Source organism: Sander vitreus, chromosome 21, assembly GCF_031162955.1.
Source record: "Sander vitreus isolate 19-12246 chromosome 21, sanVit1, whole genome shotgun sequence".
NCBI lineage: Eukaryota > Metazoa > Chordata > Actinopteri > Perciformes > Percidae > Sander > Sander vitreus.
In genome coordinates, this window is record NC_135875.1 from 14,511,160 (window position 1) to 14,538,255 (window position 27,096).

Here is a 27,096-nt window from a genome sequence, read left to right on the forward strand (position 1 = left end):
TGGATGTGCTGCTTCAGCAGCTAGAGAAAGAAAGAGCAGTGGGCATCCATGGCTTTGTGCACAAGATGAGACTGAACCGACCATACATGGTGCAAACAGAGGTAAAACTGATCTACCACTTCCTTAGTTAGGTACCCGTTTATGGTTGAGTCACTTGATTTTTAGACACAGGTTGTGATACAGTACAAGCACTGATACTATAGCATATGTACGCTTTGCTTATTTTTCCATGTAGTTTCCATCCTTATTAAACATGGGTCTGAAAGTCTTTTCTATCATCCCATTTAAACTTTGTCAAAGTCAAATCTTTTACACAATATTTATAAAAAAAAATACTAATTTCATATTAATGTAGGTCTCACTGCACTAAGGTGTGTTATATGCACATTATTCATTGTATATGTACATTCTTTGTGACACTGAATTATAAGTCCAAACACAAAAGCTTAGCCTACATTAGGAAACTGAGGCTTGTAAACATACGAGGAAGTGTCAGCCAGGAAATAGCGTGAGCATAAACACTCTACACACAAAGTTCTGCTTTTCAAATGACCTGCAAATTTCTTTTCAGTCCCAGTATGTTTTTCTGCACCAATGCATCATGGACTGTCTGCAGCCAAATGAGAAGACTGAAGAGCACATATATGAGAATGCAGACATAATATACGCCAATGCCACTGCACTCCGAGAACTTCGTAAAACAAATGCCTAAACTAAACAAGATTGCTAGCACTGAAGTCAGTCTTTTAAGCACTTAATGAAAAACATTCTAAACATTCTACATGTGGTATTGTTATATAAACCGTAAATATGAAAAACATTTTATATATATTTACTGTACATGCATAGCACTTTTCTGATTTTAACTTGTACATTTCTGTTCCTTTCATCTATAAAATGTAAAATTATCATTATTATTATGTGAGGGAAACACTCCAGATGACCGAAGAATGTTTTCAAATTACATTTATTAACAATAAGAAATGTAGTTAGAAAAGAATAATTTCTATTTAAGAAATAAAATATTTTTTATAAACAAAAATACCCAAATGTGTTTTTACAAAGAGTGCAAATGAGATGAAAAACCAAGTATGCTGCCACATTTACAAATGAGTGTCAAACTGACAGAACAGCAACAAACATCTAAAATCGTGCATAATAAGATGGGTTTTAGGTCCAACATTTGTCCATAATGTACATTGACTATCTGTTGCTTCCTAGCGCAGATATCACACCAACTCTGCTTACACATCCTCTTCAGTGATGCCTATACTCGGTGGGTCTTTGCTACTGGGGGCAATAGAGAAGATACTATTGATGAGTTCCTGTCTGGCTTTTATGGCCTCTAGGTTGATCTCGTCTGGCACTGCACGCTGCTTGCCTGGATGCAGGGGCTCAATTTTACCAGCTACAGGTGGGGGAGGGACTGAGAACTTCTTAGCAATGTTGTGCAGGACACTGCACGTCTTGATAATGTTGGACTTCTTGTCCAAAGAGCCTTCCTGTGCAAAACCAAGTTGCATCAGGCACCTGAAACGCCTCTTCATGGAGCCGAGCGTTGTCCGCATGACGTTGTGGATCCTCGTGTGGGCGTCATTGAAGCGGATCTCAGTGTCATTAGCAGGTTCTGACACGGGAGTCAAGACATGTTTGCTTAAGTGGTAGCCTTTCCCACCTTTGGATGAAGGTAGGAGAGAATGGGATTAATAAAAACTAAGCATGTAGTATGTATTGTGAAGGGTACAAACCAGCCTTGCAGTGAAGCAGAATTCATTACACAAAGCTGAGAAACTGTAAACCTGCTCTAAAGAAATTGCATGATTAAAACAGAAGTTGTGTGCTTAAGGCAGTCGTGTTTAAAACTAAAAGGATTGTTTACATTCAAATTAACATATAGAAGTGATTCTGATGACTGCATTGCATGAATTGTTACAAAATGCTAGTGGCAATGTATCAGCTCTGGAAGAAGCTAGTAAGTGGACCTTGATTTTAGATTTTTTTAAGTCAAAATTGAGTATTATACTTTAAAAAGATACAAAGCAAAATACCTGTTTAATGTACTTGATTTTTCTGTGAATTGACAAGGCGTACAGGTGTGTGTGCCAATTATACCGTGAAATGAAGTAATGAAATATTGTCTTTAAAGTGTCAGAGGGCAGAACACCAATTATAACATCCAGACAGGATGTCACCAGTCTTGTTTTCCCATTTGTTTTGTATATCTTACCAATAAGCCAATAGGGTCCGTGCAGGTCCTCCTCCATTTCCCTTCCTTTGAACGACGACTCCCACATTTCCTGCTCAATAGTGCTGCCCACACAACATTTTTCAACACTCAGTATGTTTCCGTCGGAGTCGCATATGATCTGGCTCACCACAGATGTGTAACCGAAGGTGTTGACAAAAGACCTGAAAGAGTCCTTCTCGTATGGAGAAGCTCTGATCTTGAAGTGAGCAGGAGCCAGGACGCCCAGCACCTTAGGGATCCCGCATAACTTCTCAATCCTGAGGGCGACATTGGCTCTGGCTTCCCGGATTTGGGGGAATGAGATGAACGTCTCACACATCCCCGCGATGATCCTGGAGACATCGGAAATGATCACGAGGCATTCCGTCTGGCTCTGCCCGAATCTCTGTGCGATGTCGGCGGAGAAAACTCCATGTGCGTAATAGTTCAGCGCCACCATGACCGTCGCATCCACGGACAGTGCGGGTTTCTTCAGAGCGACGCTCTTCATGCGGACGCGGACAGTGTCTGTGATGAAAGCGATGCAGGGCCTGGTGAGGTGAAACATCTTGAACAAAGCTTCATCGTCGAACTCGTCGAAACAGCTCGGAGCCGCACAGTCCGCTTCTTCGTGTCCGAGGAGCTCTTCCTGGACCGCGAGCCACACCGGCAGAGCGAAGGCCATGCGTTTACCGTTACTGCAGCAGTACGTTTAAATAAATACACGTGTAACTCGGGAAGAAAAGTTCCAACAAAAGGTTACAGAATAAATGATAAACCGTAGCAAAAAACGGTATCATCCAGAACCATGGAAGCACGATCTTCTTCTTGTTCTTGTTGTTGTTGAGGCAGCGGGCAAACCTGTTCTTTATCGCCACCCAGTGGACAGGAATGGTTTTAGCACAGATAGAACAGACTTGTAGATGGGTTAGGAAGAAGTGCTGATTTCCCCTCAGTAAAATTAGATGATATTCTTCAGATTATCACAAGTGGGAACCCTATACTGTAGATAATGTATTGTATCTCTATAAAGTGAGTTACCTGTGAGAGAAGTGGAAAAAAAGAGGGAAGGCAGGTACCACGCTATAATAAATGATAAAACACATACTTGGGCCCTTAGTTGTAGATCAGTGCTGCAGGTTGTGATTTAGACCAATCAGATGAATGTATTTTACAATAATATCATAACTAGTGGTATGCAGGTTAATTTAGGTTATTTGGTTAATTTGTTCGTATTGTGACGTATCATCACATTCAACACATTACTGTTATTAACACACAAAGCACAACATTTTGTGTGTAAATCAGAAAAAGTAAATTCTTTGAGTGCATCTTCACCCCATGTTGCATAAATAGAATCCTTCCTTTATAAACAAAAGGTAAACAGTTACACCATAATAAATCCCCTGCAGCTTCACCTCTACTCTGCATCCATCTAAAATCAGTTCCTGTTTGTTATAGCTTGGGCGACAAATAGAACATTTTGTTGACTTCACTGATGGAAACATCTTTCAGTCTGGGTATTCCCCCCTTGCGGCAGTCTGTTGTCCTCTGTCCTTGAGCATACACATCTGTGACAGAAAGTAAATATTAAAGGGCGTTAGGGTTGGGAAGTTCAGAACTCCATGAGAAAATCCTCTAAACATTTGAGTGTTTTCTCATGTAATGTGGCCCGATAATAGCAATCATCTACGACATGTCTTGTTTTGGTGGAACGTGTACGTTCAAAGGTTGTTTTGGTCGTGCAACAGAAAACTCAGATTGGACAGATAGCTGTCTGGATTTACCCTGCAGAGATCTGAGGAGCAGTTAACCATAGTCCTCATAAAATCAACCAGAGTTTAGAACGCCAACACAAAGAAAGCGGAATGTGATGGACATCCGGCTGAAAAAGAGACTAGGTATATTATAATCTCTAATTGTAGCACTAATTACTGAATAAGGGGGCCGGTAATGTTGCTACACTGGTGCATTGTCACCTAACTAGTAGGTCACAATGAGCCTATGGCAACATCCTCACCTGTGATGATGTCCACGGAGTCAAGTGGAGCCGTGTTGTTCATGTTCACTCCAAACAGCAACACCACAGTGATCACTAATGCAACCAGCAGATAGATTGGCACAGCAAGGGCCCAATATCTGCACAACAAAGACAAATGTTTCAGTTAACGTATCATAACATTTGTAATGTGGTAATGGTGGTAATATTTCCTGAGGTACACTGTTTTATTTAAAAGTCAAGAGAGGGGACTCTTTTTACAATCTGGTCAAAGGTTTCTACTTACTTTTGAGGCCAGTAAGTGAGCCCTATTGAATGAAGCCACTCCTCTGGTATATATGCCCACAGGCAAAACAGAACTGTGAAGAAAATAAAGCAAAGTAAATGTCATATTGCAGTCAATGACACACACACACACACACACACACACACACACACACACACACACACACACACACACACTTGTCGTCTTTAATAAATATACACTGTATATCCCACAGTATGTCACAGAAAAACAGTAAATAAAAATTGTCTGAATTGACCTCAAGCAAAACACTCTGCACAAAATGTCAAAAACATGCAACAATGGCCACAAATTAAGAGTCTTAACCTCGTTTCTTTTTAAATTCTGTTCTGATTGCAATTGTTTTAAGCCCACTGGAATGTTTTTTTTCTTTTCTTTTATAAGAGGGACAATGCTCATTAATCAACAGCAAAGCAACTGTAAATGAGCCAGATTTAGCTCAGCAGGCTAATTTTTATCTGTTGTCCCTGGCCAGTTTGAAAATGGCAACTTAAAATAAATGAAATACAATAAAATGACAATAGAGTCAACATATAAGAGCAACATACACAGACCAACATTCAAAAACAAACAGACAATGCACAACAACAAGTAACAAACACATCACATCATACAGCAAGCAACATGACAAAACAAATCTGCAGGCAGGCAGCAAAAGTCAACAGGCAGTCAGCAGTCTAATGTGCACATATCTGGTTATCAATGAGCCAGTTCTTCAGCTGACCAGTAAAAGAACGATAGGTAGTTTGTGTTATATCATGTGTACATGGAAATTATGTGACTGTCTCTGCTGGATTTTCCATTTTAATTAGACATGTTTAACATTTCAATATTGGAAGAGTGAAATGACAATACTTACAGAAGCCAAACTGTGAGCCGAGGTAAAGGACAAACCCATAAATGGCCCTCTCAGGCAGAGGAGAGGGAGAGTTTGCCACCATTATCTGAAACTACAACAAAACATAGAAAGGTACAATGAACAAGTGTCACAATTTTCACAAAATTCAAAGACTATTATATATAAGCCTTCAGTCCCAAAGTTAGCTGGAGTTACAACTTATAACCACGTATATTTTTGGTTTATCTAGCTAACAGCTAACATTAGTAACTTTAGCTAGCCAACGTTAGTAGTAGCCCGAGTACATCTCTCTGAGCATGTTCCTGTCAACCTATACTGAGAGCTTTGGTTATTTACCAAGATGTCCTCGACAAATACGTCACGAAGTATTTATCCAAAATGTGAGAAAAGAATAAGTAAAAACAACAAAAACCCGTTAAAAATCTAAATTTCAATCGAAACCGTTTTTTACTCCAATTTTTTCGTGCTGTCACACATCGAACATTATGCCTACATTTGGTCCCATATGATTTTCGGTCCGATTTGAAACGTTTGACACAAACCGAGTTTCCGCATTTGGAATAAGAAGCAAAAGAAAAAGCTTCTTTTTTTACGTATTAACATATAAATTGGAGTTAATTTTAGTTGAAAACTGCAACATAGTCGTTGAGATTGTTTAGCTTAGTACATTTTCGTTACGATTTGTTTTTTGTTTTCACCGGACACATTTGGCTGCTGCACATCTCGGAAATACACATTTCAGCATGGCTTTGCAGCACCTGAAGTCTACTGATCAATTTTCTCAGCAGTCAAGAAAAACATCCTAACAATTTATCTGCGTCGGTTCGACCACACGGTAAACGTACTTATTTGTTGGTGAGAAGGCGTAACTGTTATTTTTTTTTTTTTTAAGTTACCTGGTAACTAAGTGTCGAAGCTTTGACGGTCCAGCGTGGCTAAGTACGGTTAGCAGACTTAAACCAAATAAATGTAAAATATTTCACTGAAAGTGGCCATAATGTCAAAGGTGAAGGCAAAGAAAAAAGACTTCACTGCTAAAACAAAACAACCCACGTCCACAGAGAAAATATGCACATCGAAAAAGAGAAGGAAACGGTGGATGGAAGTGAAGTTTAAACAGATACAGCCACCACCCAAGATCCGAGAAAAAGCTCCAGCTCAGCAAGCAGTACCTCCGAAAGATAGCCTGCAGTTCTCTGCTAACTGGAAGGCATTACAAGAGGTTTGTCTTTAAAAGAGTTTTGTCTGTCTCTGTAGCTTGTCAACATGTCACATTCAGTACTTTTGTACTAACCCTAACCCTCATCTTTCCACAGGTGTTAAAGGCCAGTCAACCGGAGAAGAAGCAGCCTGTGACACCAAAACCTCCGAATGGTGCTCTACAAAAACAGGAGGCTAAAGAAAAATCTTCTAAAAATATTTCCAAGAACAATGTCTCTCCCAGACGAACAATGTCTCTCCCAGACAACAAAGTGAAGCACAAAATTGTTCCTCCAGAAAGTGTTGCCCCTAAGGACTCAACGGTGAACTCAAAGGTTCCAGCTCTCTCAGAGACAAAACCGTCTGCTGCTCCAAAAAGGAAAAAGGACAGTGGAAAGTCAAACGGCGAGCAAGCAGCCAAGAAAAAGAAACCTGTGGTTGAAGAGAGGAAACCTACAGAGTAAGTATACACAGAACTACATTCTGCTTTACTGTAGGTGAAGAGGAATTGTGGCTGCTAACTTCTTCCTGTTCTGTGCTATTGCAGAGCGGACCTTTGGTTCGACGATGTAGACCCTGACGACATTGAGGCAACAGTGGGAGCAGAGGCAGCGGAGATCATGAGGAAGAAGCAGGGCATTCACCAAAATAAGGACACAGAGAGCGCCCTGGTCAAGGAGAAAGCCTTTGAAGGGTGAGTGAGGACAAAGTCTGCGTAATTTTGTAGCCACACTGATGTGCTACAAAAGAGTTCATGTCTTACTGGTAAAAGTGTAATGACTGTTAAAGTCTGAGAAATTCAATCGATTACAAGTTGCAACCTGAATGCAGCATTGCCACCAGTCTAGCTGCAGTGTTGTCTGTGCCTTTTAAAAAGGACCAATCTGCTGTTTTTGCATATGTTGGTCTGATTTTAGTGCATAACATTGCCAGCAAAGATACATGTCACAATATAGACAGACAGGGATAAAAAATGTTTTACAAGAGTCTAATTCCTCGCATGTGTACACATACTATTCCAATAAAGCTGATTCTGAGTAACAAAATGTAACAAAAACAGAGACAACAGTTCTTCCTCAGGCAGGTTGACGTAGTAGTGACGACTGTCCTCTCTCTTATCGCCCTGTTTGCCATTGGCCAACTGTTAGCCTCACCAGAGCCGTGGCCATTGATTGTGAGATGGTGGGAGTCGGTCCTGATGGAGAGGACAGCATCTTGGCTCGCGTGTCCCTCGTGAACCACTTTGGGAAATGCATCTATGACAAATTTGTGAAACCCACAGAGAAGGTGACAGACTACAGGACAGCTGTCAGTGGCATCCGACCAGAGGACATCAAAAAGGGTGAGTCATGGAGGTAGTTTTAATGAACGATAAACAACGATGTGAGAATCTGAAACACATAATAGCTTAAAAATATTCATGTACTGTTAGACCATAATTCATTATCCATGTTTGCCTCACTGCAGGAGAGGATTTACAGACTGTGCAGAGAGAGGTTGCTGAGATCCTGCAAGGCAGAATTGTGGTTGGACATGCCATACACAATGACCTAAAGGTAGCCTGGATGTCCTATCTGAGAGGGAATTACAAACATTTTCAAAATAAATGTAAGCACTTGTAAACCAAACTAAAACTCCCGTTTCAGATTTTACTCTTGGATCATCCAAAAAAGAAAATCCGGGACACTCAGAAGTACAAACCTTTTAAGAAAGCTGTTAAGGTATTTATACCACTTTAAAGTTGACAAACCATGCGCCAGTGGACCTCCCTGAACCAATTCTCAGAATCAGTGTTTTATTTTGTGATTATTTATTTATTTTTTATTGTTTGTTTTTTAGAGTGGTCGACCCTCGCTGAAACTCCTCTGTAGAGAAATACTCAACGTTAAGGTCCAACAGGGTGAACATTCATCTGTAAGTCTTCAACACAAACATCGCTCAACTTATTGTTTTCAAACTGTGACACATTCACACCCACCTCTAAAAAAAATTACGTAATAATGCAATGCCTTTCGCTGACATTAATAACCATTAGAAAACAAAAAATTACAAATAATACCTATTAAAACATGGAAATGTAGCATCTCGGACTGATCTCCCCCTCTCTTCTTTCATTGTCCACCAGGTCCAAGATGCACAGGCCACCATGAGGCTCTACACAATGGTGAAAAAACAGTGGGAAGCAGAGATTAAAGCCAGTCGCAACAACAAAGACTCATCCAAGAAGAGTGTGAGAAAGCCCAAGTTTCCCAAGAACAAGAATCCCATGGGTCTATGAATTTAGAACACATATGCAAGAGAACAGGTTGTCTGTGGATTAGAGCAGCCCTGACTGAAATGAGGTTTGGAAAGATGTCCAGTTAAAGTGTTTTGGACAGGTGGCTCGCCAGTCAACACATTTCCAGGATGTGAAAGACTTGATTGTTCTTGCCAAGATTCACATAAAGCCAAGAGTGTTCTGCTTGAGTATCCCAGACTGTGCCTCACACAGGGATTGCAACATCTGAGAGATCATGGAGCTTTTATTTACACTGATCCTTGCAGCCATTTCCTCAAATATTCCCAGAACATAATTTCCCAACATGTTATTACCAGCAGTCAGTAGGCAGGTGTTCAAATCATCCAATCCAGAGTGCTCATGAGAACTCAAAATCGTTTGTCCATTAGCACACAGTCTGTTATTTTAGCATGACGGTTCCAGTGTTGTATAAATTGTTTTAGATCTTTGGTTTCTCATGACCTGGTTTGTAGTAATGTGATTCCTGGTTGCCTTAAATGTTTTAAAAAGTAATAAAACAACTTATTTCTGTAACTATATTGTATATAGGCTATATCTCCTATTTTGGCTGTTTTTTTTGTCTCAACATGGCAACAATTCCTTTTTAATGGCTTTATGGAGTAATACAAAGATATGCAAAATTCCTTCTGTAAAAATCTTTGACTCTGATATGGCAACAAAATGAAACATGTTAGTTGAGTGTGCCTCATTGCATACTTAAACATTACATTTCAGAAAACTTGTAATACCAAAAATAATTGTCTTAAAGGTCCAGTGTGTAAGGTGTTTAGTTGATTATCAAAATCTGTGTTGCCTGTTCACAAACTTGTCCTTTTTTTTTTTAGGAATATTTACTTCCACCATCAATTCCAAGTATTTCTTTTGGCTTGAAATTTTACATTTGCGTTTGCATGAACTGGGGTAGACCAAAGAATTTCTAATAAGGGAAGAAGTTCCACTCTCGATACTTCCGGCTTCTGAGCTGGTTGCAGTTCCACCAGAGTTCCATATAGGGGGCGCTCACAGGCCAGTGCAGAACGAATGGGACTCTATGGAGCTATACCCCTCAAAATCCACTTTTCTCAGGATATCATTTTTTGTCTAGTAATTTGAATGTTGCATTCGAAAGGGGAGGCTAAGAAAATACACACTGCTGGGTGTTAGATTTTTTTTAAAGTGGCTTTTTTGTTCTAAAAAGCCTTTTAAAATGTCAATGACGTCATACACATACATACGGCCAGAGATACTGCTTTACGGCAAGCTCTTTTTTCTCTCGAGGCATCGACAACACAGCTGACAGGTTAGGCTCTCCCTGTTAATACACGTGCTAGAAAGAAGTTTGCTAATGTTTTAAAGACCACGCCGAAATATTCACTCTGACATTCTGGCTCTGCTTCGGATGCAGTCCTTCACTGACCAATCAGCATTCATTAGCAGAATGCTAGCGTGTTATGGGCAACAACGACTCAACCTGTAACAAATCGAAAGGGTATAAGTACTCGTTCATTCAACTTTTGACCTATAATCCATGTTGAACTTGCAAAAACTACAATCAAATCTGAGATTTCTCAACGACAATCAGGCAAAAGAGACAAATTTAGCCGTCTAGCTCCATAGAGTCCCATTCATTTAGCACTGGACCGCGATCACCCCCAGTGGAACTCTGGTGGAACTGCAACCAAAGTAGGTACAATGGGGCTGAATAGGGAGTGGAACGGCTTGCCGTAGACGGGCTTTGGGTAGACTCTCCATATTCATGCGCCATCTTGAAATACGTTAGCCGGTAAGGGACATACAGGACATACTGCTCCGCCTTTTGAGTTTTCGCTGACACGTGATAAACTCACAGGTGCTGCTAATGGGTATCGTAGCTGACCCATGAGTTTGCTGTGGGGCAGGGCATAGACATATGGAGCAGGGAGCGCTGCCCCCTGGTGGCTGAAATGGATAATTGCATTGTTTAAAAAATTAGGGTTAGGGTGGAATAATTATGTCTGACATGATCAGATATTGTATAAATATCTTAAATAACACAAAACAACTAAATGGTGGTAGGTAATACATCTGATTTCATATACTGCTTTAGTAAAAAAAAGTATTTCCTGGCTGACGATGGCAGCAGCAGGACGTAAAAAATGAAACTGACTGTTGTACTATGTCTGAACATCTTACCGTGCCAAGGTTGCAATAAAGGTTTCCTAAATGCCACATTTGATGTCAGCTTACTAATTGATTGCGGGTTTTGTGTAGATTTGGACTTTTATACGTTTATTCCACTTTGTTTAAACGGCGAAGTGGATGAAGTCTAGTGACGAGTCCATAGCAACCAGTTTGTGTGTTGAATGTTACCCAGAGTGCCTTGCTGAATGGTCTCAATATTTTATTGTTTTATTTCAAGTGAATACTAGTTTACTAGAGGAATCACTTAGTATTTGAAGTAATGCAGTAATGCAGGAAGTGCGCATTTAGTTTCCATGCTTATTGTGTTTCCACAACAATGTTAGTGAGTAAATCTACTGAAATGGCCACCACACCATAACAGAGGAGTGGGATGCGTCAGATGAGAATGCAGAGGTTTAGTGATGTATATCATGGCTGTTAAAAAACAATGGGAAACTGTCTATTGCAAAGTGCAAACCACTACAGAAGGTATTGATAAATTGTTGGGGGTGGTCATGCCTTTTTTTCCAAATTTTTTTGGAAGGTCATAGAAATTATTTTACTGGTGAGGGGAGGTTCATGTCTTTTTATGGCTAAAGGTCCAGGTTGTGGTGCAACAGAATAGCAGAGATAACTCCTCACTGGAATCCCCTTACTGTATATGCAGCCAATTATGTCATGTCTCCCCCTTGTGGTCCAACATTTAAAGACAGGTCAAGTCAGAAGAAGAAGATGAGAAGACGATACAGAGTAGATTTATAATTTATACTCTTTATTGATCCCCAATGGGAAAATTACAATTTACACTCTGTTGTTATTACACACTACACACCGGCCTGAAATACACACACACACACACAGGCTCAGGTCCTTTTACGTGCACTAATGGAGAGATGTCAGAGTGAGTGGGCTGTGACTGCTGAACAGACGCCCTGAGTGGTTCGGGGGGGTTCGGTGGCTTGCTCAAGGGCACCTTGGCAGTGCCCAAGAGGTGAACTGGCACCTCTCCAGCTACCAGCCCACCTCCGTATTTTGGTCCGTACGGGGAGTTGAACCAGCTGATAGATTATAGGAAATGTATTACTGAAGATAGTTGATAAAAGTTTGATTATTCTTGAATCTAGGTTATCTTAACTTTACGCTTTCTTTAAATAGAGTGTACTTGTGTGTTGTTATGCTCAACAAAAAAATAGACTGCAAGACAGACACAGCTTAGGCCTAGTGCAATTTGTGAAAATGTATACTGAATATGCAAGTTTCATGCTATTGTCACGTTTACAAAGGCTCACATGTATTGCAATTTTGTTTGTTTACAATTTGTATGTTCACCAATGTCCCTGCCACAAACTACAGCCTCCAAAATGACCATGAAGTTGAATCAAAACCTCTCTAAAACCCTTTCAACAAAAAGTAAATGTAACTTTCATTAAAGTGCCCATATTATGAAGAAAACACTTTTTCTGGGATTTGGGGTGTTCTTCTGTATCTCTGGTGCTTCCACACACATACAAACTTTGTAAAAAATCCATCCATGCTGTTTTGAGTGAGATACAGTTTCTGAATGTGTCCTGCGTTCAGTCTCCGAGTGAGCTGTTCAAAATCGGCACGGCTTGTGATGTCACAAGCCGTGCCGTGCACAAGCTGGCTAACCACAACTGTTAGCTCGTAGCATTAGCATGCAACCTCGTTCTCAATAGCAAAGCACTGCTACAACACACACAAGTTCACCATAATCTACAAAAGAACTACTTACATGTGCGCCCTCATTTAGAAGTCTCCCAGCTAATCCTGTCTTGTAACTGACCGAAGTTGGAGAAACAGCCTTTCTTTTACTGTCTATGGAGCTAGCTAGCTCACATGATCTACATCTGAGCTACTGTGCATGTGCCAGTGCAATCAAAGATAGTACAGAAGAAGAAGAAGAAAAGAGGTCTCACTCTGTAGCTAAAAGAGAGACCAGGTGAAAAGAGGATCTGCAGCAGTGAGAGAGAGCTGTGCAGTACAACAAAAATATGGTGTTTTTTGAAAATTAAACCATGTAAACTTATTCTGGTACAACCTTAAAATACAATTATGAACCTGAAAATGAGCATAATATGGGCGCTTTAAGTTAGAATATATTGCAGGACGTCTGTATTAGACTGCATAAGTTTTAGCTAGGTGTACATAACAAACCGACTACTGAGTGTATTATAAAAGGCTATTCTCCATGAACAAAAGATGTAAAACCTAGATGCTCTCGAGAGATTAATCACTCATTTATTTATGACTGCAAAATACAGTTGTGGTTTAACATCTGGTTATAGAGACTGATTATAAGAAGATGATTGGGCCAAGGTTCATACTGCAAAGGGATATTTTATGAACGCTGTTATTCAATATACATCTGCCAAGCAACTATTTCCAGGAAATCTGGATACAGTACACAGTAATCAAACACTACTCAAGAGAACTTAAAAAAAACCATTTTATTGTGAAGACAATGATGTGAATGAATGATTATCAGGTCTGTATGTTATGATTTTATGTGATAGCAGCCAATAGAGTCTGGAAGAACGTGTGTCAAATCTGCAGAACACCCCAAAAATCCTGTTTAATCAATGTTAAACACACAGTGGAATGTACTGTACTCATAAAACTATGGTATCAGTAAGGTTTTGGTTACATTTTCATAATAATTAAATTGTATTTATAGTGTCAAATCCTAACAGAACACACACTATAATGTACAGAGACCCCAACAATTCCCCCAAGAGCAAGTGCACTATTATAATACAATGCATTATTTATGTCTTTTAATTCTTAAATTAGTCAGGTAATTAATACTTCTCAATAGTGCATAACACAATGAAGCTGTAGCACACCGCTCTGGAGAACTGTAGAGTCTCTTTGTATTGTCCTCATAATAACTGCAGTGCTGGAAATACATGGTGATAGGACTGCATTTAACAAATGTCATGATGGGTTTGGAGGCATTACTGCTGTTGCAAACATGGCATTTGATTCATAATTCAATAGCTCACAGTTTTCCATTCTACTGCACATTGTCTCAAGTGATTACAATCAATATTAACATTTGTTATGTGTTCTGTTTTTTTTTAAACACGCAGCAATCAGCAGCTCTGCAGTTTGATTTGTCCGTCTTGTACCAAAATCTATTTTGTATCCCCGACCTTTGCAACCAGCTTCCAGTGAGCGTAAAAAACATGTTACAGACCTGAAGATCATGTGAAGTTTTTTTTTCTAAGCACGGGAAGCACAGAGTTAGTGGACACTGTTTTTCAGTTTAGTGATAGACAAGATCAATAAGGATTGAACAACCGGTTTCTCATTGTCAATTAGTCTTTGCATCCTCAAGGCCAGCAACCATTTCTGTTTACCCCACAGTACAGTCCCCATCTGTGTAACTTTATTAAACATACTGCAAAGATAGTCTACTGTAGACACTGTTTGTTGTTCCATGCAACCCTTTTTCCTTTGCATAACATAATGTCTAACCATACAATAATGATGATAAAATTTACTGGTAATAATTTTGAACCGAGAGGCTGAGGACATCCTCACAGATCTGCTTTTTCCTCCATTAGTGCTTGAAAATCTTCTCTTCAAAAAATGTCTCCTCAGGTCTGCTGCTCACTACTTCCTTATGCATGAGCTGCGCCATGCTGCCGCCAAGAGACTGACTGTGGATGTGTCTGCGCTGGCTTAGGACTAACAAAGTTGAGCATTCAGTATTTATGCAGGTTGATGAAGAAACACTGTCAGCTACTTTCTGTAGATGACTTCTTGCTACATCTGCTCTGGTCTGGTGACCGCTGAGGGTGAATTCCCTTTTACTTTGATGCTGAGAATGTTGCCTTTGAACATGCAAATGTTGTATGTTAATTTCATTTTTAGCTGATACATGCTAGCGACTCTACTGTATGGCCGGCAATGTCGCTCAGTCGGTCGGTTGTTCCACCGCTTTGCTCCAGGCAGAAATACTGTATTTCAACAATGGGATGGATTGCCTGGCAATTTTGTTCCAGAGGTTCCCCAGAGGATTAACACAACTAGCTTTGCTTCTAGCACCACCAGCAGGTTGACGTTATTGGTTCAGAGTCAAACCTCTTAGCAACTATTGGATGGATTGCAATGAAACTTGCTTCCGATATTCAAGGCCCCTTGATAGTAAATTCGAATTATTAAACGACCAGTGTGTAGATTTAGTGGCATCTAGTTGTGAGGTTGCAGATTGAAACCGGCTGAATACTCCTCCCCTCACCCCTCCCTTTCCAAGTGTGTAGGAGAAACTATGGTGGCCTTCAGGTAACGTAAAAGCATAAAAGGCCCTCTCGACAATGAGGGCATGTTTGGTTTCTCCGTTTTGGGCTATAGAAACATGGCAGTGCAATATGTTAAGTGCTAACATGCTAAACTAAGAACGTGATCCTGGTACAGTACATTTTACCTTCCTAACACAGCATTGTCACATTGAGCATGCTGATATTAGCATTTAGCACCACTGTGCATAAGTACAGCCTTATAAAGCTGCTAGCATGGCTGTAGAGTCTGAGTCTTGTTATTGTATTACCTTTAACATACTGGATGCTAAATTCTATAAATACTGGATACAAAAAACTCCTACAGACTCTGCTGGAAGGGCTCTGGCTGCTGTTTTACCAGCTTGAATTTTCTAAGAATTATGGAGTAGTATACCTGTATAAATCATGTGTATGACCGCTCCTGCACGGATTTGAAGGGCTGTAAATGAACAAGGAGTGATATAGTGCAGACTAGAGTTATACATTGTTTCCTGAGGGTGCAGAATAAAGCTCTAAACCTCACACTTAGTATAGGTATTGGTTGGGAACCACATAAGGTGTGACTATTAGATATACAATACACATACAGAGAAAAAAAGCAGCTTTAAAAATACTTTCATATTTACATATCATGAGATCATTTATAGAGTGACTTACAATGAACATGTCTTGCTTATGGACTCCTTAGCCAGACATGTAGCTTCTGGGGGGATAAAATCTGAAGAAGAAAAAATCCATGGACATCAATGGAAACAAGCTCCCATAACAGGTCAGTGATAATACAAAGTAAAAAAGTAGGGAACATTTATTCAAGAACACAAATAAGGGGGTGACCTCTAGCTCACACAGTAGAGTGTGCGCCCCTTGTAGGCTGAGTCCTTGGCAGCGGCCCGGGTTCGAAGCCTTTGCTGCATGTCACCCCCTCGCTCTCCCCTTTCCTGTCTTCAAGCTATATCCTGTAGGCCATAAAAGCCCCCCAAAATAACACAAAAAAGGCTTGAATCTGCAATCCAGAATATCCAGAATCCAAGTCTGTTTTGGGTTCTGCATGCTATAAAGTTCCTGTTTATGCACATATTAAACTTTTCTCACTTTTCGGCATTAAACAGCTCCCTTCTCTGTTGTATGATCTACCACCACACTCTCTCTGCCAGCTGACACAACTCCCAACTTTTGTTTGTCAAAATGATTGAAAGATGTATGGTTCACTAAAGAAATGAAGTGCTTTATGAGTTATAAAGGCAGTGGCTCTGTGTTTAGCACTGTAGCCTTACAGCAGAGACAAGCCTGGCCTTTATCTTGGTAGTCTATTCACGTGGTTTTCCTCCAGTCTCAACACATGCAAGTTCAATGGCTTTTTTTGTGCCGTAAGCATAAGCCCTTTTGCATTTTTAAATAGTAAATTAAGCAGTTATATAATCTCATCTGCACTCATTTTAAATGCACTTTAAATAACTTGCATTTCTCCTTTACTCATCCTTGTTCTATCCGCACTTTGCTCTTACAAGAACATTTGGTGGTCAAAGGAAAATGCTACAAGCACCAAAGCAAAAGCCTTTTGGCCTTTGTTGTAATTTTTATGAGATGGCATGCACTCCTCCCCGAGTTTCCTGTCAATAAGTGCATCATCATTGTACTTCCACTGGAGTAGCCAACGACCTATGTAGGCCTCCTGCAAAAAAAAAGAAAAGAAAAAAAAGACCGTGTTAGTTTTTATGGTAATGCAGCTTGTCATGTCTGAAGAATTAAAATAGTGACATTTTTTACAGATCCATTTGTCAAGAACAGCCTTCAGAGCAAACAGTGTGTGTTCCTCTTTTTCCTCTTGTTATTATTATTATTGAACATATTACTCCACACTCACGGTCATAAAACCCTGGTCGCTCCTCTGCTACCACATGACTGCTGATGTCAGCCAGAGTCAAGGAACCTGTAGACAAAATGGTGTTTGTGCGTCCGTCCAGCAGGGTGAGCATGTGTGGGCTGTGTAAGTGGGGAAGGAAGAAGAAGGGGTGGGGGGGCACAACCAATTAAATAGATAATACATCAACACAGCCTTTCCTCTTATAGCCTGGTGTGTGTGTATTTTGTATTGTCTGTATTTTTTTTTTTATTTTTTTTTATTTTATTTTTTTTTTTACAGCATATGTATTTATGAAGTTCAGCAGCCATATAATATATTACCCTCTGTATTCACCGGGGTCCTCCCACCCCTCTGTCTTGTTCTTTAATCCGCCCACATGTATCGTCTGAAGGAAAAAAAAATAGTCCAGAAGGTGACGCTCCCCCAAAGGAACACAGAGAGGGAAAGGCAAAGAGAGAGGTGTCTACAGGCTGCATCTCCATTGAAACATTTGCCAGGGGGAGACAGAGGAAGAGCTGAATGGTAGCTACACCCTGCGCCTGGAAGCGTAGAGACACTGTAACAAGAGCTGGCATTTTTTTTGTGGCAATAACAAAGAGGTGGGAGTGACAGGGGCTCTGAAATCGAGGGAAATAGCATAAAAGCCAGTTTTCAGGGGGACTCCTGCTTCATATCATTCGAAAGACTCATCCCGTTGCCATCATCAGCATGACCATAAGCTAGTGTAACATTCGGCAATAACGGTGTCAAAACGAGATTTTCAGCAACAGACGCGCGCAATCCTATTTTCATTTCTTATAATCAGGGGAGAGAGAGAAAAAAAAACCCAGATCAACCGCCTGCGAGAAACTGGATACTCTCTGAAATCATAAGAAAGAGCGTTCTAACAAAGAAAACTACATTTTGATTGATCTTTTAAGCTTGATGTGCGTGTTTCTGCACGCACTCGAAACGAACCTGAACCAAAAGCAAGTGAGTATTAACCGTGTCTGTGTATATGTCTGTATTTTGGTGGCTTTATTCTGCGGTTACACGTCTAATAACAGAGCATACATTGGCCAGCTCTAAAAGAAAGAGAAAAAAAAGCGTCTAGCCTACATTCAACAAGTATCGTTATATCCACAATTACTGCGATTTTTTTTTCTGTAGCCTGTTTGTGTTTTGATCAATATCCGGAGGAATCAGAATGTCTGGAAAATGTTCAAATTGGATTCATAAACCTCTTTAGGATACTGTGTTTTTCTAATTATTTCTAGCTGCTATAACACAAAGAGAGCTGTAATTTGACACAGTCAGATTTGATTAAAAAACCTTTTATAAATCCTAACATTCCTTATTGCCCAAATGGTGGGTGTTTCCCCATCTACACCACTAGATCAGAGCAGTTTCATGCATCTGAGGGGAATGTGTGTGTGTGTGTGTGTGTGTGTGTGTGTGTGTGTGTGTGTGTGTGTGTGTGTGCATGCCTCTCAGCATTATTGTGTGTCTGTCTGCGTGAGCAACTGTATCCATGTTTGTATTGCTTTGTGCATTTGTTTTTACTAGCATGTGCCTTCAGTGTGTGTGTGTGTGTGTGTGTGTGTGTGTGTGTATTCGTGCGATGTGGCTAGCACTGTGGGAAGTGTCAAGGCCTGAAAATGGAGGTTTTGATAAAAGAACCATAAGAGAAGGGTTAGAGGGCTGACACACAAACACATGAGCGAGGGAGAGGAGAAGGTGGCGTGAGGAAGAGATGAGCATTAGAGCAGAACCACAGGAAGGACACTGAGATCCAAGAAGTCTATAGGGGCAGTTCAATGTCTAGACGTGATCTTTTCCCCCCCTAACGCCTCTTCTTCCGTCACTTTCAAGAGCATGCCTCGCTTTTTTCTGACAACTTGCTTTGGCGTGCTCTTCCCCTAATGAGAACTCTCTTCCTCCATTTGCTCTCTCCCTGCTTTTCCCCCCAATCCTGCATTATAAATCTACAGCTGGCGCTATTTTTAGATTGAGGGTAACCCAGAAAACACCCCTTCAATTTAAGCAACAAAAAAAGCCTCCCCACCAGAGAGAGTGGCAAGCTGTCATTGGATGTGATTGGCAGAGTAGTGATGGGGCTCGAAAGGAGGACGCTGCTGTTTAAGCAACAGGGGGGAATACATCTATTTTGAGGCAGTACTTGAACTACGCATCTGTCGTGTCCTGGGTTTGTGTGTGTTCTTGCCTCTGACCCTTCCTTTCTCCTTGGCCGTGATGGTTTCTCTCTCATCTCACGCCATCTTCAGAGAACTTTCCCTCTGTCCTTCAACTAATTCATTACCCGATTGAGCTGATTCTCCTTTTAAATTCTCTGTGTTAGAAATCCTTAACCTTGAGGCTCACCTTCCATCCTCCTCTTTGTTCCCCTGTCCTCTTATTTGATTCTGCACGTTCAAACCTAACTTCTCTCCCTCCTCCCCCTGGCTGTTGAGAGTCTAATCTGTGACTTCCCTACCACTCATTTATGTCTAATTGCAGGCTATAGTTCACAGGTCAGGAGACAGTGCAGTAATACTTTTTCCCTCGTCCCGTTTGTGTGTCTGGCCCCGTGAACCACATCATTGCTGCCGGATCATAATGGTCCTAATCATGCAGGAAGGCCAGCGTCATTAATTAGGAGCAGGCAGGTTTAAATTACCTAATAGAGAGTCGGGAAGGTGTGGAGGTTAAAGCTATTTGCTCCTGATGCAAATTCTCTAAGAACCAGACTTGAAATACGGAGGGATATTAGCTCAGATTTATCCTGGTCCAAAAATAGAGTTCTTTCCCGACATGACACACTATCCCATGGCTTTTCTTTTTTTTTTGTCTGCACTAAGTGCTGTTTCACCTATACCAATCATTGCTCCTTGAAGGGAGCTTTAGTACCTTTCCTTCAATCACTCTCTTCACCCTGCCTTCTCCTGTCACTAGTGAAGTCTCACCCAGTGGGCATATATATCCAGCAAATCTCAACGTTTATATATCCTCCAGTGTGCAGAACGGATTTTAGTCATGGACAGTGGCTGAGCTTTCAGAGCTCTATTACAGGCTTCATTTCTGCTGGCCTATTCCTCAAAATGGCCTTATGTATTAATCATCCCCAGCCAGCTAAAAGGAGCAGACCAGGAGCGCATGATTCTTTTTTTCTATCATAAAAAAAGGTGACTGGAGGGGATCATATCATAGCAAGAGCTTCTGGGGGTGGGGATGATTGACCAATATGCACAAGACTCCCAAGGGGGTGTTGGTGGTGCAGTATGTGTGGATTGGTCAGCCCCTGGAGATCTCACTGCTGGTGTTGCTGAGTAAAGGAGTTGCCATTTCCTTTCTGCTTGCTAAATTGATTGGCTATTTAATTCACGTTCTGGAAATTGGCCACTGGTGAGCTTTATTATGGTGAGAAATGCCTTGGCTTTTTTGTCCTCTGTCTGTGTACATTAGCTGTCTCAGAGCTACTGGCTCATGTGTGGCCTCATTCTCAGTTTTTCTCTGCATACGCACGCTGTTTTCTTTTTTTTGGCTCCATCCATTCATGATATTCATCTCATTTTCATTCTTATGGTTTAGTTAAAACCTCTTACCACTATCCTCACACATGCATGCACCTTTTTTGGCTTCTTTTCTCCTGCCAGAAACAGAGCTATACACCATGAGGTGCAATGACAATTAGAGGGGGGAGAGGACACTATGTGGTGTGACACCGCACTAAAAGGGGAGGTGACCGCAGTGCTTTCACCGCGCTGCAATGCCTCGCTTTCTCCTGTTGGGGTCTCCTCAACACTGGGGAGTGCGAGAGAGAGGGAGAAGAGGGAGATAAGGTAGAGATGAGGAGGAGAGGAATGAGGAAAGGAGGGAGGTGATATGGGTGGAACAGCGTGAAGCCTTGTGGTTACATCCTTTGATGAGGTAGCGGGTGGGAGAAAAAAATGGCTGCGCACCAGAAACACATACGTAATTCTCGCTTTCTTTTTCTCTCTCTCTCTCTCTCTCACACACACACACACACACACACACACACACACACACACACACACACACACACACACACACACACACACACACCTACAAAGCCCTTTTCCCCAGTGGTACATTTGCCACTCAGCTCAGCTGCATATATGTTTTACATCCCCACACATGTTTTCCTTCCTTTCTCCTATCCATCCACTGTTTCCATTCCTCTTATTAGTATTGCAGACCATTTCCAACCCCCTCCTCCTCCTCCTCCTCCTCCTCCTCCTCCTCATACACCTTTACAGACATTCAGGTGCTATCCTGAGCCACTGCAAGGTCTTTTTTGTCTTCTCTGTCTCCTCCCCCACCCTTTTTCCTCCTCTTTCATTTCCCCCAAGATTGCTCATTCTCTGTTACCCCCCCCCCCCACTCTCTCTCTCTATCCTTTTCTGTCCTTCTCTGTTCACCATCCCTCCTTCTCTATCTCATCTCCCTATCTCCCCCTCTGTGATTGGTAAAGGTTTTTGCTTTTTCTGCCAACTGCTGGGTCTGTTTCGCATAGTCAGCACTCCTCCAAATTCCTCCCTTGCCTTCTCTCTCTGTCTCTCACTCTCACTCTCTAGCGTGCGCTCACCTCCTCCCCCCGGTTACTGCTGCTGCTACCTCAGTCAATGCATCCCATAATCCCATGCTCCCTCCCCCTCTTGCTGCAGTGTTTCTGCTAATATATATCAGCGTCAGTGCAGCCTTCGCGCACCAGCCGTGTGCACTTTCTCTTTCTCAGAGCCATTCTCTATCTGTCCACTGCAGAAATAATCTCCTCTCCCTAAAGGCTTATAATAGTTTAGCATAATTTCACCCTCAAAAGGCTTTTCTTAGCCTGTTTGTTGCAGCCAGGTGAGTGTGTGTATGTATCTCCTTTCCTCGCTATATTTCCCCTTGTGAGTGTGCAGTGGTGAGGCAGTAGGAGCAGGGTGGCGCAGGACATGGTGGCCAAGGCAGGAAATGCTGCAGGAGAAAGAGAGGTGGTGGTGGTGATTGTTCCTCTTCTCTGCCCCCCTCCTCTTCCCACTTCAGTTTTTAGCCTCTTTCTCATGCGTTCTCCCTTACTGCCTTCCTTATCACCTCCACGCTTTTTTCATCTCCACTGAATCTCGACTTCCTTCCTCCATTTTATACTGGCCGTTCACCTTCTTTAGCTTCAGCCCTCCCTCCATACCTCTCCTCCTCATAATTCCCCCCCCACCCCTGCTGTTAAGTGCTGAGGCTGGCTCTTAAAGAGATGCGCTTACTTCCCCTGTTTTAAGATGAAACCCTCAAACTGCGCACATTCTCCTAAAATGCAGCTAGAAAGCACCAAGATCAGTAATCTGCTCGGGTTCACAACTACTTTCACTTAAACATTACATTTTGAAATGTAACAGTGAGTAGTTCTGAGGTAAGGTAGGAACAGCACCATACCCCAGTTAACCTCCAAATTAGTTTTGAATGCATACAAACATACTAAAGTACATTTTATAAAATCAATAAGCTCACCACACATGGCTCAGAGGGAACAAAAAGGCATTTAACCACAGTTACAGACTTGTGGCTGTCCGTGTATAAAATATTCAGCAGAAGCAAGGGGAGCGGGGGAGTTACAAAGTGAAGTCAAAACAAAAGTCATCCAAGGGATAAAAGTTCTACAATTGAGATCATAGAAGCTGCTTCTGGAAAGTTTAGTATCCCGTTAGAGGGGAGTTTGTTCCAGAGAGAGAGAGAGAGAGAGAGCGAGAGCGCTGCTGTCCATGGTGCTGAAATATAATTCATTCCCACAACACAAGCGGACCCTGCTGGAATGCCCCATAGGACAGAGATGTTTTTACTCTCTGCCTGCCTGACCTCACTTCCAGATTGTTTTTATTGCTTCCTTATTGAATTAGTCTTAATTTAACTTATTTCTACAGTTTTTTGTTGCTAAGATGCAGACTAAACTACTTCTGCAGAATGATGCAGTACAACTCATCAGTGCAGATTTTTTTTGTCAAGCAAGCAGATTTGATGCTCTTGCAGTAAACATTTGGATATTTCAGGGAAAAGTAGAATTTTTTGGTTCCGTGCACATACAATACATCAATTTTAGTTTTAGTCGGCTGCGCACAATACTTTCCAAACTCGGTCTGCATACCCATGCAAAAGCATTGGTCTTAGTAGACCTTACCTGAGTGTTGTCAAGTCCAGGATCATCAAAAATGAAAAACAAAAGAGAACATTTTCGTTAAAAATAACGACAACAAAAATCTGAAAAACCAAACAAAACTCAATGTAAATATAAGATCTGATAGAAAAGAGGAACAGCAAACTTTTCCATGAGCAAAAAGTTCCTTCAAAACAAGAGTAAACACTAATAACAAGAAAGAACGAAAGACTGCAGTGTCTACAAAGTCTGAGGGGTAAGAGGAAGAGAGAGTTGACCCAAAGGGAAGAGAAGCTTACTTTGGGAAGGGGAAAGAATGGGACAGGAGGATGAGTGAAGCAAAAGAGGGGAGAAATGGATAAAAAGATGCATCAGAGTAAAATGCAGTGGAAAAAAAGGGGGGGGTAAGATCAGAAGTGAAGAAAAGAATGAGAGAGGGGCACTGGATGGGAAATAAGACCGTGTTTTGAGAGGAGGAAGAGGAAGAAATGAAGCCTTGATTCTCCTCCTTCAATGAAATGTGATTCTTAATGCGGAATATGAGAGCGAGCGAGGAAGTGAGGGAGAGAGAGTAGTAGGAGGGAGAGGGGGAGGGCCAGTGAGAGCTCACAGGAGAGGAGGGGGAGAGTGGTGCATTTCTTTGAATAGGAAAAAAGGTTAACAACATAGATGTGGCGAATGTATGGGCTTTTTGTTGTTGCTGTGCGCGTGGATGGCAACGCATGACCTCGCTGGGAGGGAGAGAGAGAGAGGAAATAACTCTGGCTTTTTACTGCAGCAGAAATTATTCACTGTTAAAGTGCACTCTCCTTTTCAAATGCTCTTCCTTCCCCCCCGACACTCTCTCTTCCTCCATTAATAGGGAAGAGACAATATTACACTAGCTATTCACTGTAGTGAGTGTGCTGCATTCACTTTCTTTCCCTCCAAATCTCTCTCTTTCTGTCTTTTCGTCCCCATTTTCAGGTCTTTGTCCGAGCCTGCTTTGTTTTCCTGATTGTCCTGTCCTTTTCGATCCTTCCATTAAAAATCTGATTTATGGCCTCCTCCTCCCCCCCAACCTCCCTGTCTCACTCCCTTTTCTCTATCTCTACATGTCTTTACACACACACACACACACACACACACACACACACACACACACACACACACACACACTGCAAAGGAGAAATGGCAGAGAGAGCATTGACATAATTGTGCCTCGCATGAATCTCAGTGCAGTCGGAGGGGGCTGCAGCAGTGTGTGTAGCACGCACATAGGCTGATTGAGGAGATCTAACATTAGTACGGACACTGCACTCTCGGGAGGCAATTAACACACACAAACACACACTCACATATGCTCATACACAAAAACAAACGCGGTGCTGCGCCACCTTATGTCAGAGAGGCATTCTTGGGGAAGGGGAGAAAAGAAGCAGGGAGATGGTTCCCCATCTTTCCTCCTCACACAGTCTTGGGCGCCAAGGCAAAGAGCAGCGTTGTTGCAGGTGGGGAGGGATGGAGGGGGGGATGCTCAAGTCTCACAGTGGCCTAATTAAGGAGAGGATTTGAATGAACACTGACATGAGCATCGACCAGATCAATTTAGAGATTGGCTGAATGACATTTCAGCGAGGGACTGAGGGATGGTAACAGTGTGGGAGACCCCACATCACAATAGCTAAATACATCTTCTCATCTCTGGGCTGTCAACAATCAGCCTGTGAGGGTGCTCACCTACTCATGAATGTGCTCACCTGTTTCCATATGTTGCACTAATAAGTTGAAGGCATCTTTCTCCTCAGGATGCTGTTAAAAACAACTTTGCCCCCGTTCATTCCCTCCCCCCCCTCACTGCACCTGCACAAGGTCGTTTTGTGCCCTTCCATCAGCTGATTATCAAGTGAATAATTGCACATACAGCTGGTATTAGCGCGTGGTTCATAATTTGTATTGCAATGCTGATAATCCACATCTATTTCTCCCTTCTGCTAAAATTCTGCCCTTTTTCTCTCCCCGCAGACTCCTCAGACTCCTCCCTCCTCCTCCCTTCGGTTTCTCTCCTCCTCCCCCCCCCCCCCCACCCCGGGTCCTCTATGCTCAGTTCGGTGTGTGTATCCTCTTTTAAAGGGCGCAAGGGTGGGAACAAGTCGTCCAACAAAGCATGTTACAGCGCAGACATGACTTGTCCGTCGGAAAGCGAGAAAATCGTGATAAACTGCGGGGGGGTGCGGCATGAAACCTACCGGAGCACCCTAAAAACGTTGCCCGGTACCCGCTTATCGTGGCTCACCGAGCCGGACGCTTTCACCAACTTCGACTACGACCACAAATTAGACGAGTTCTTCTTCGACCGCCACCCGTCAGTGTTTTCCTTCATCCTCAACTATTACCGCACCGGGAAGTTGCACTGTCCAAACGATGTGTGCGGTCCCCTGTTCGAAGAGGAGCTGGCTTTCTGGGGCATCGATGAGACGGACGTGGAGGCGTGTTGCTGGATGAATTACCGGCAGCACCGGGATGCGGAGGAGGCGCTGGACAGCTTCGAGAATCCAGAACCGGACGCGCCGGACGACGAACCGGCGCTGGGCGGTGCGGATGGGGACTTGAAAAGACTGTGCATGCAGGAGGACGCCAGGAAAGCGGGCTGGTGGAAAACCTGGCAGCCCCGAATATGGGCACTGTTTGAAGACCCGTATTCCTCCAAATATGCCCGGGTGAGTTACTCCTGTCTCTCCTGGAGGGACCAACTTGTTTCTGTACTGTTGCATATTCTGCCTCCTGATTGCTCAGAGCACTGCTTGAGTCATGATAAGTTTTTATAACTTTGTTTTGTTAATGTTATGTCCACATCATTTAAATCAGTCCCTCTTCATTATCTGCAATCTGACTGTGTGTCATCCCTGACAGGATAGCTTGTATTAAATGGCAGGATATAGACTCACTGATATTGAATAATTAATGTTGATAGCATAAGGAAAATGGAAATTGGTATGGCAGCTATATCTATTGATGGATAGCCTACTAGTTGATATAACAACCAAGGTTTTTGTCCAACACATAACCTAACATCTTATACTTGATATAACACGTTTCAGTCGAGCTGGATTCACACTGAATGCGGTTTTTATTGGTACCATAATTCATATCGCCGTATTCTGCTACTTGAGCAGGTTTAATACATATCTTACTCTGAACGCGGCATCTGCTGCGCCTCCTGCATCCAAACACCTTCATTAGGTAACATTTGTCCGTTTACGATGCGCCGTATTTCATAGCAGTCTTATTTATTATAGCACCGCACTGATGACGCTCATACGACGCCGATTCGCCAGTGTTGAAGTGCATGTCTTTCCCCACATATGCCCTACTGATTCAGTCTGCTGGGTTGTTTTTTTCTGCCAGTATCCCCTGTCCCAGATGATGTAGCCATGGCTTTTGCGCACGGATTGTGTTGCTTTTACGCACAACTTGCTCCTAATTTGGAATACCCATTACTGTTTTCATGTAAATAGTTAATGATTTCCCTCTGAAAAGCAAATGTTAGATGGCATTTAATCATACAGGTGTAAGAGTAACAAGTGCCCCTGACTGTGTTTTTGATCTGTAGTACATGAAAACAGTTACAGTGGGCTTTTTTTCTCAGACCCTCCAGTTACAGACAAATCCAGCTGCTTGATCACAGCTGCTTTGATTTGTGTTTAGTGATATAGTTTGATCATCCTTGTCTTGCACCCTGTCTATGCTTTTGTTGGTACTATTTTCGCTGTTATGAGGGCGTATGAAGACTCA

The 27,096-nt window shown here is 42.0% G+C and overlaps 4 protein-coding genes across 10 annotated transcripts in view; 2 read left to right on the forward strand and 2 right to left on the reverse strand.

Moving 5' to 3' along the window:
- Nucleotides 1–951: 951 nt before the first annotated feature.
- On the reverse strand, nt 952–3,328 carry LOC144536483 (putative nuclease HARBI1). Its single transcript, XM_078279652.1, has 2 exons — nt 2,228–3,328; nt 952–1,675 (listed from the first exon to the last, which is right to left on the reverse strand). Exons 1-2 carry the CDS (start codon nt 2,910–2,912, stop codon nt 1,245–1,247), a joined length of 1,116 nt encoding a protein of 371 aa, XP_078135778.1. The 5' UTR covers nt 2,913–3,328; the 3' UTR covers nt 952–1,244.
- Nucleotides 3,329–3,566: 238 nt separating this feature from the next.
- On the reverse strand, nt 3,567–6,080 carry pigp (phosphatidylinositol glycan anchor biosynthesis, class P). Of its 2 annotated transcripts, none has more exons than XM_078279654.1 (5): nt 5,883–6,080; nt 5,390–5,480; nt 4,513–4,585; nt 4,248–4,366; nt 3,567–3,798 (listed from the first exon to the last, which is right to left on the reverse strand). In XM_078279654.1, exons 1-5 carry the CDS (start codon nt 5,892–5,894, stop codon nt 3,683–3,685), a joined length of 411 nt encoding a protein of 136 aa, XP_078135780.1. In that variant the 5' UTR covers nt 5,895–6,080; the 3' UTR covers nt 3,567–3,682. The 2 variants fall into 2 exon arrangements, with proteins under 2 accessions (XP_078135780.1, XP_078135781.1); XM_078279655.1 differs by having other exon boundaries at nt 5,726–6,079.
- Nucleotides 6,081–6,092: 12 nt separating this feature from the next.
- rexo4 (REX4 homolog, 3'-5' exonuclease) lies at nt 6,093–9,411 on the forward strand. Its single transcript, XM_078279651.1, has 8 exons — nt 6,093–6,611; nt 6,706–7,049; nt 7,137–7,283; nt 7,738–7,931; nt 8,057–8,145; nt 8,236–8,310; nt 8,429–8,503; nt 8,715–9,411. Exons 1-8 carry the CDS (start codon nt 6,387–6,389, stop codon nt 8,865–8,867), a joined length of 1,302 nt encoding a protein of 433 aa, XP_078135777.1. The 5' UTR covers nt 6,093–6,386; the 3' UTR covers nt 8,868–9,411.
- Nucleotides 9,412–25,400: 15,989 nt separating this feature from the next.
- The window catches only part of LOC144536270 (voltage-gated potassium channel KCNC1-like), a 32,797-nt gene continuing 31,101 nt past the window's right edge, over nt 25,401–27,096 (forward strand). For all 6 annotated transcript variants that reach the window (XM_078279313.1, XM_078279314.1, XM_078279318.1 and 3 more), the window contains exon 1: nt 25,401–26,021. In XM_078279313.1, the coding sequence (XP_078135439.1) occupies nt 25,401–26,021 (621 nt within the window). The remainder of the gene's footprint in view (nt 26,022–27,096) is intronic.

What these genes read in the sequence shown, in the direction of transcription:
- LOC144536483 (XM_078279652.1), bottom strand. Translation starts at nt 2,912, where the DNA reads ATGGCCTTCGCTCTGCCGGTGTGGCTCGCGGTCCAGGAAGAGCTCCTC. An exon ending in CGGACCCTATTGGCTTATTG is followed by an intron (nt 1,676 to 2,227) that starts GTAAGATATACA and finishes CTTCATCCAAAG; the next exon opens with GTGGGAAAGGCTACCACTTA.
- pigp (XM_078279654.1), bottom strand. An exon ending in CTCACTTACTGGCCTCAAAA is followed by an intron (nt 4,367 to 4,512) that starts GTAAGTAGAAAC and finishes TTTGTTGTGCAG; the next exon opens with ATATTGGGCCCTTGCTGTGC. An exon ending in CTCCGTGGACATCATCACAG is followed by an intron (nt 3,799 to 4,247) that starts GTGAGGATGTTG and finishes TTTCTGTCACAG; the next exon opens with ATGTGTATGCTCAAGGACAG.
- rexo4 (XM_078279651.1), top strand. Translation starts at nt 6,387, where the DNA reads ATGTCAAAGGTGAAGGCAAAGAAAAAAGACTTCACTGCTAAAACAAAA. An exon ending in CCATACACAATGACCTAAAG is followed by an intron (nt 8,146 to 8,235) that starts GTAGCCTGGATG and finishes CTCCCGTTTCAG; the next exon opens with ATTTTACTCTTGGATCATCC. An exon ending in AACAGGGTGAACATTCATCT is followed by an intron (nt 8,504 to 8,714) that starts GTAAGTCTTCAA and finishes ATTGTCCACCAG; the next exon opens with GTCCAAGATGCACAGGCCAC.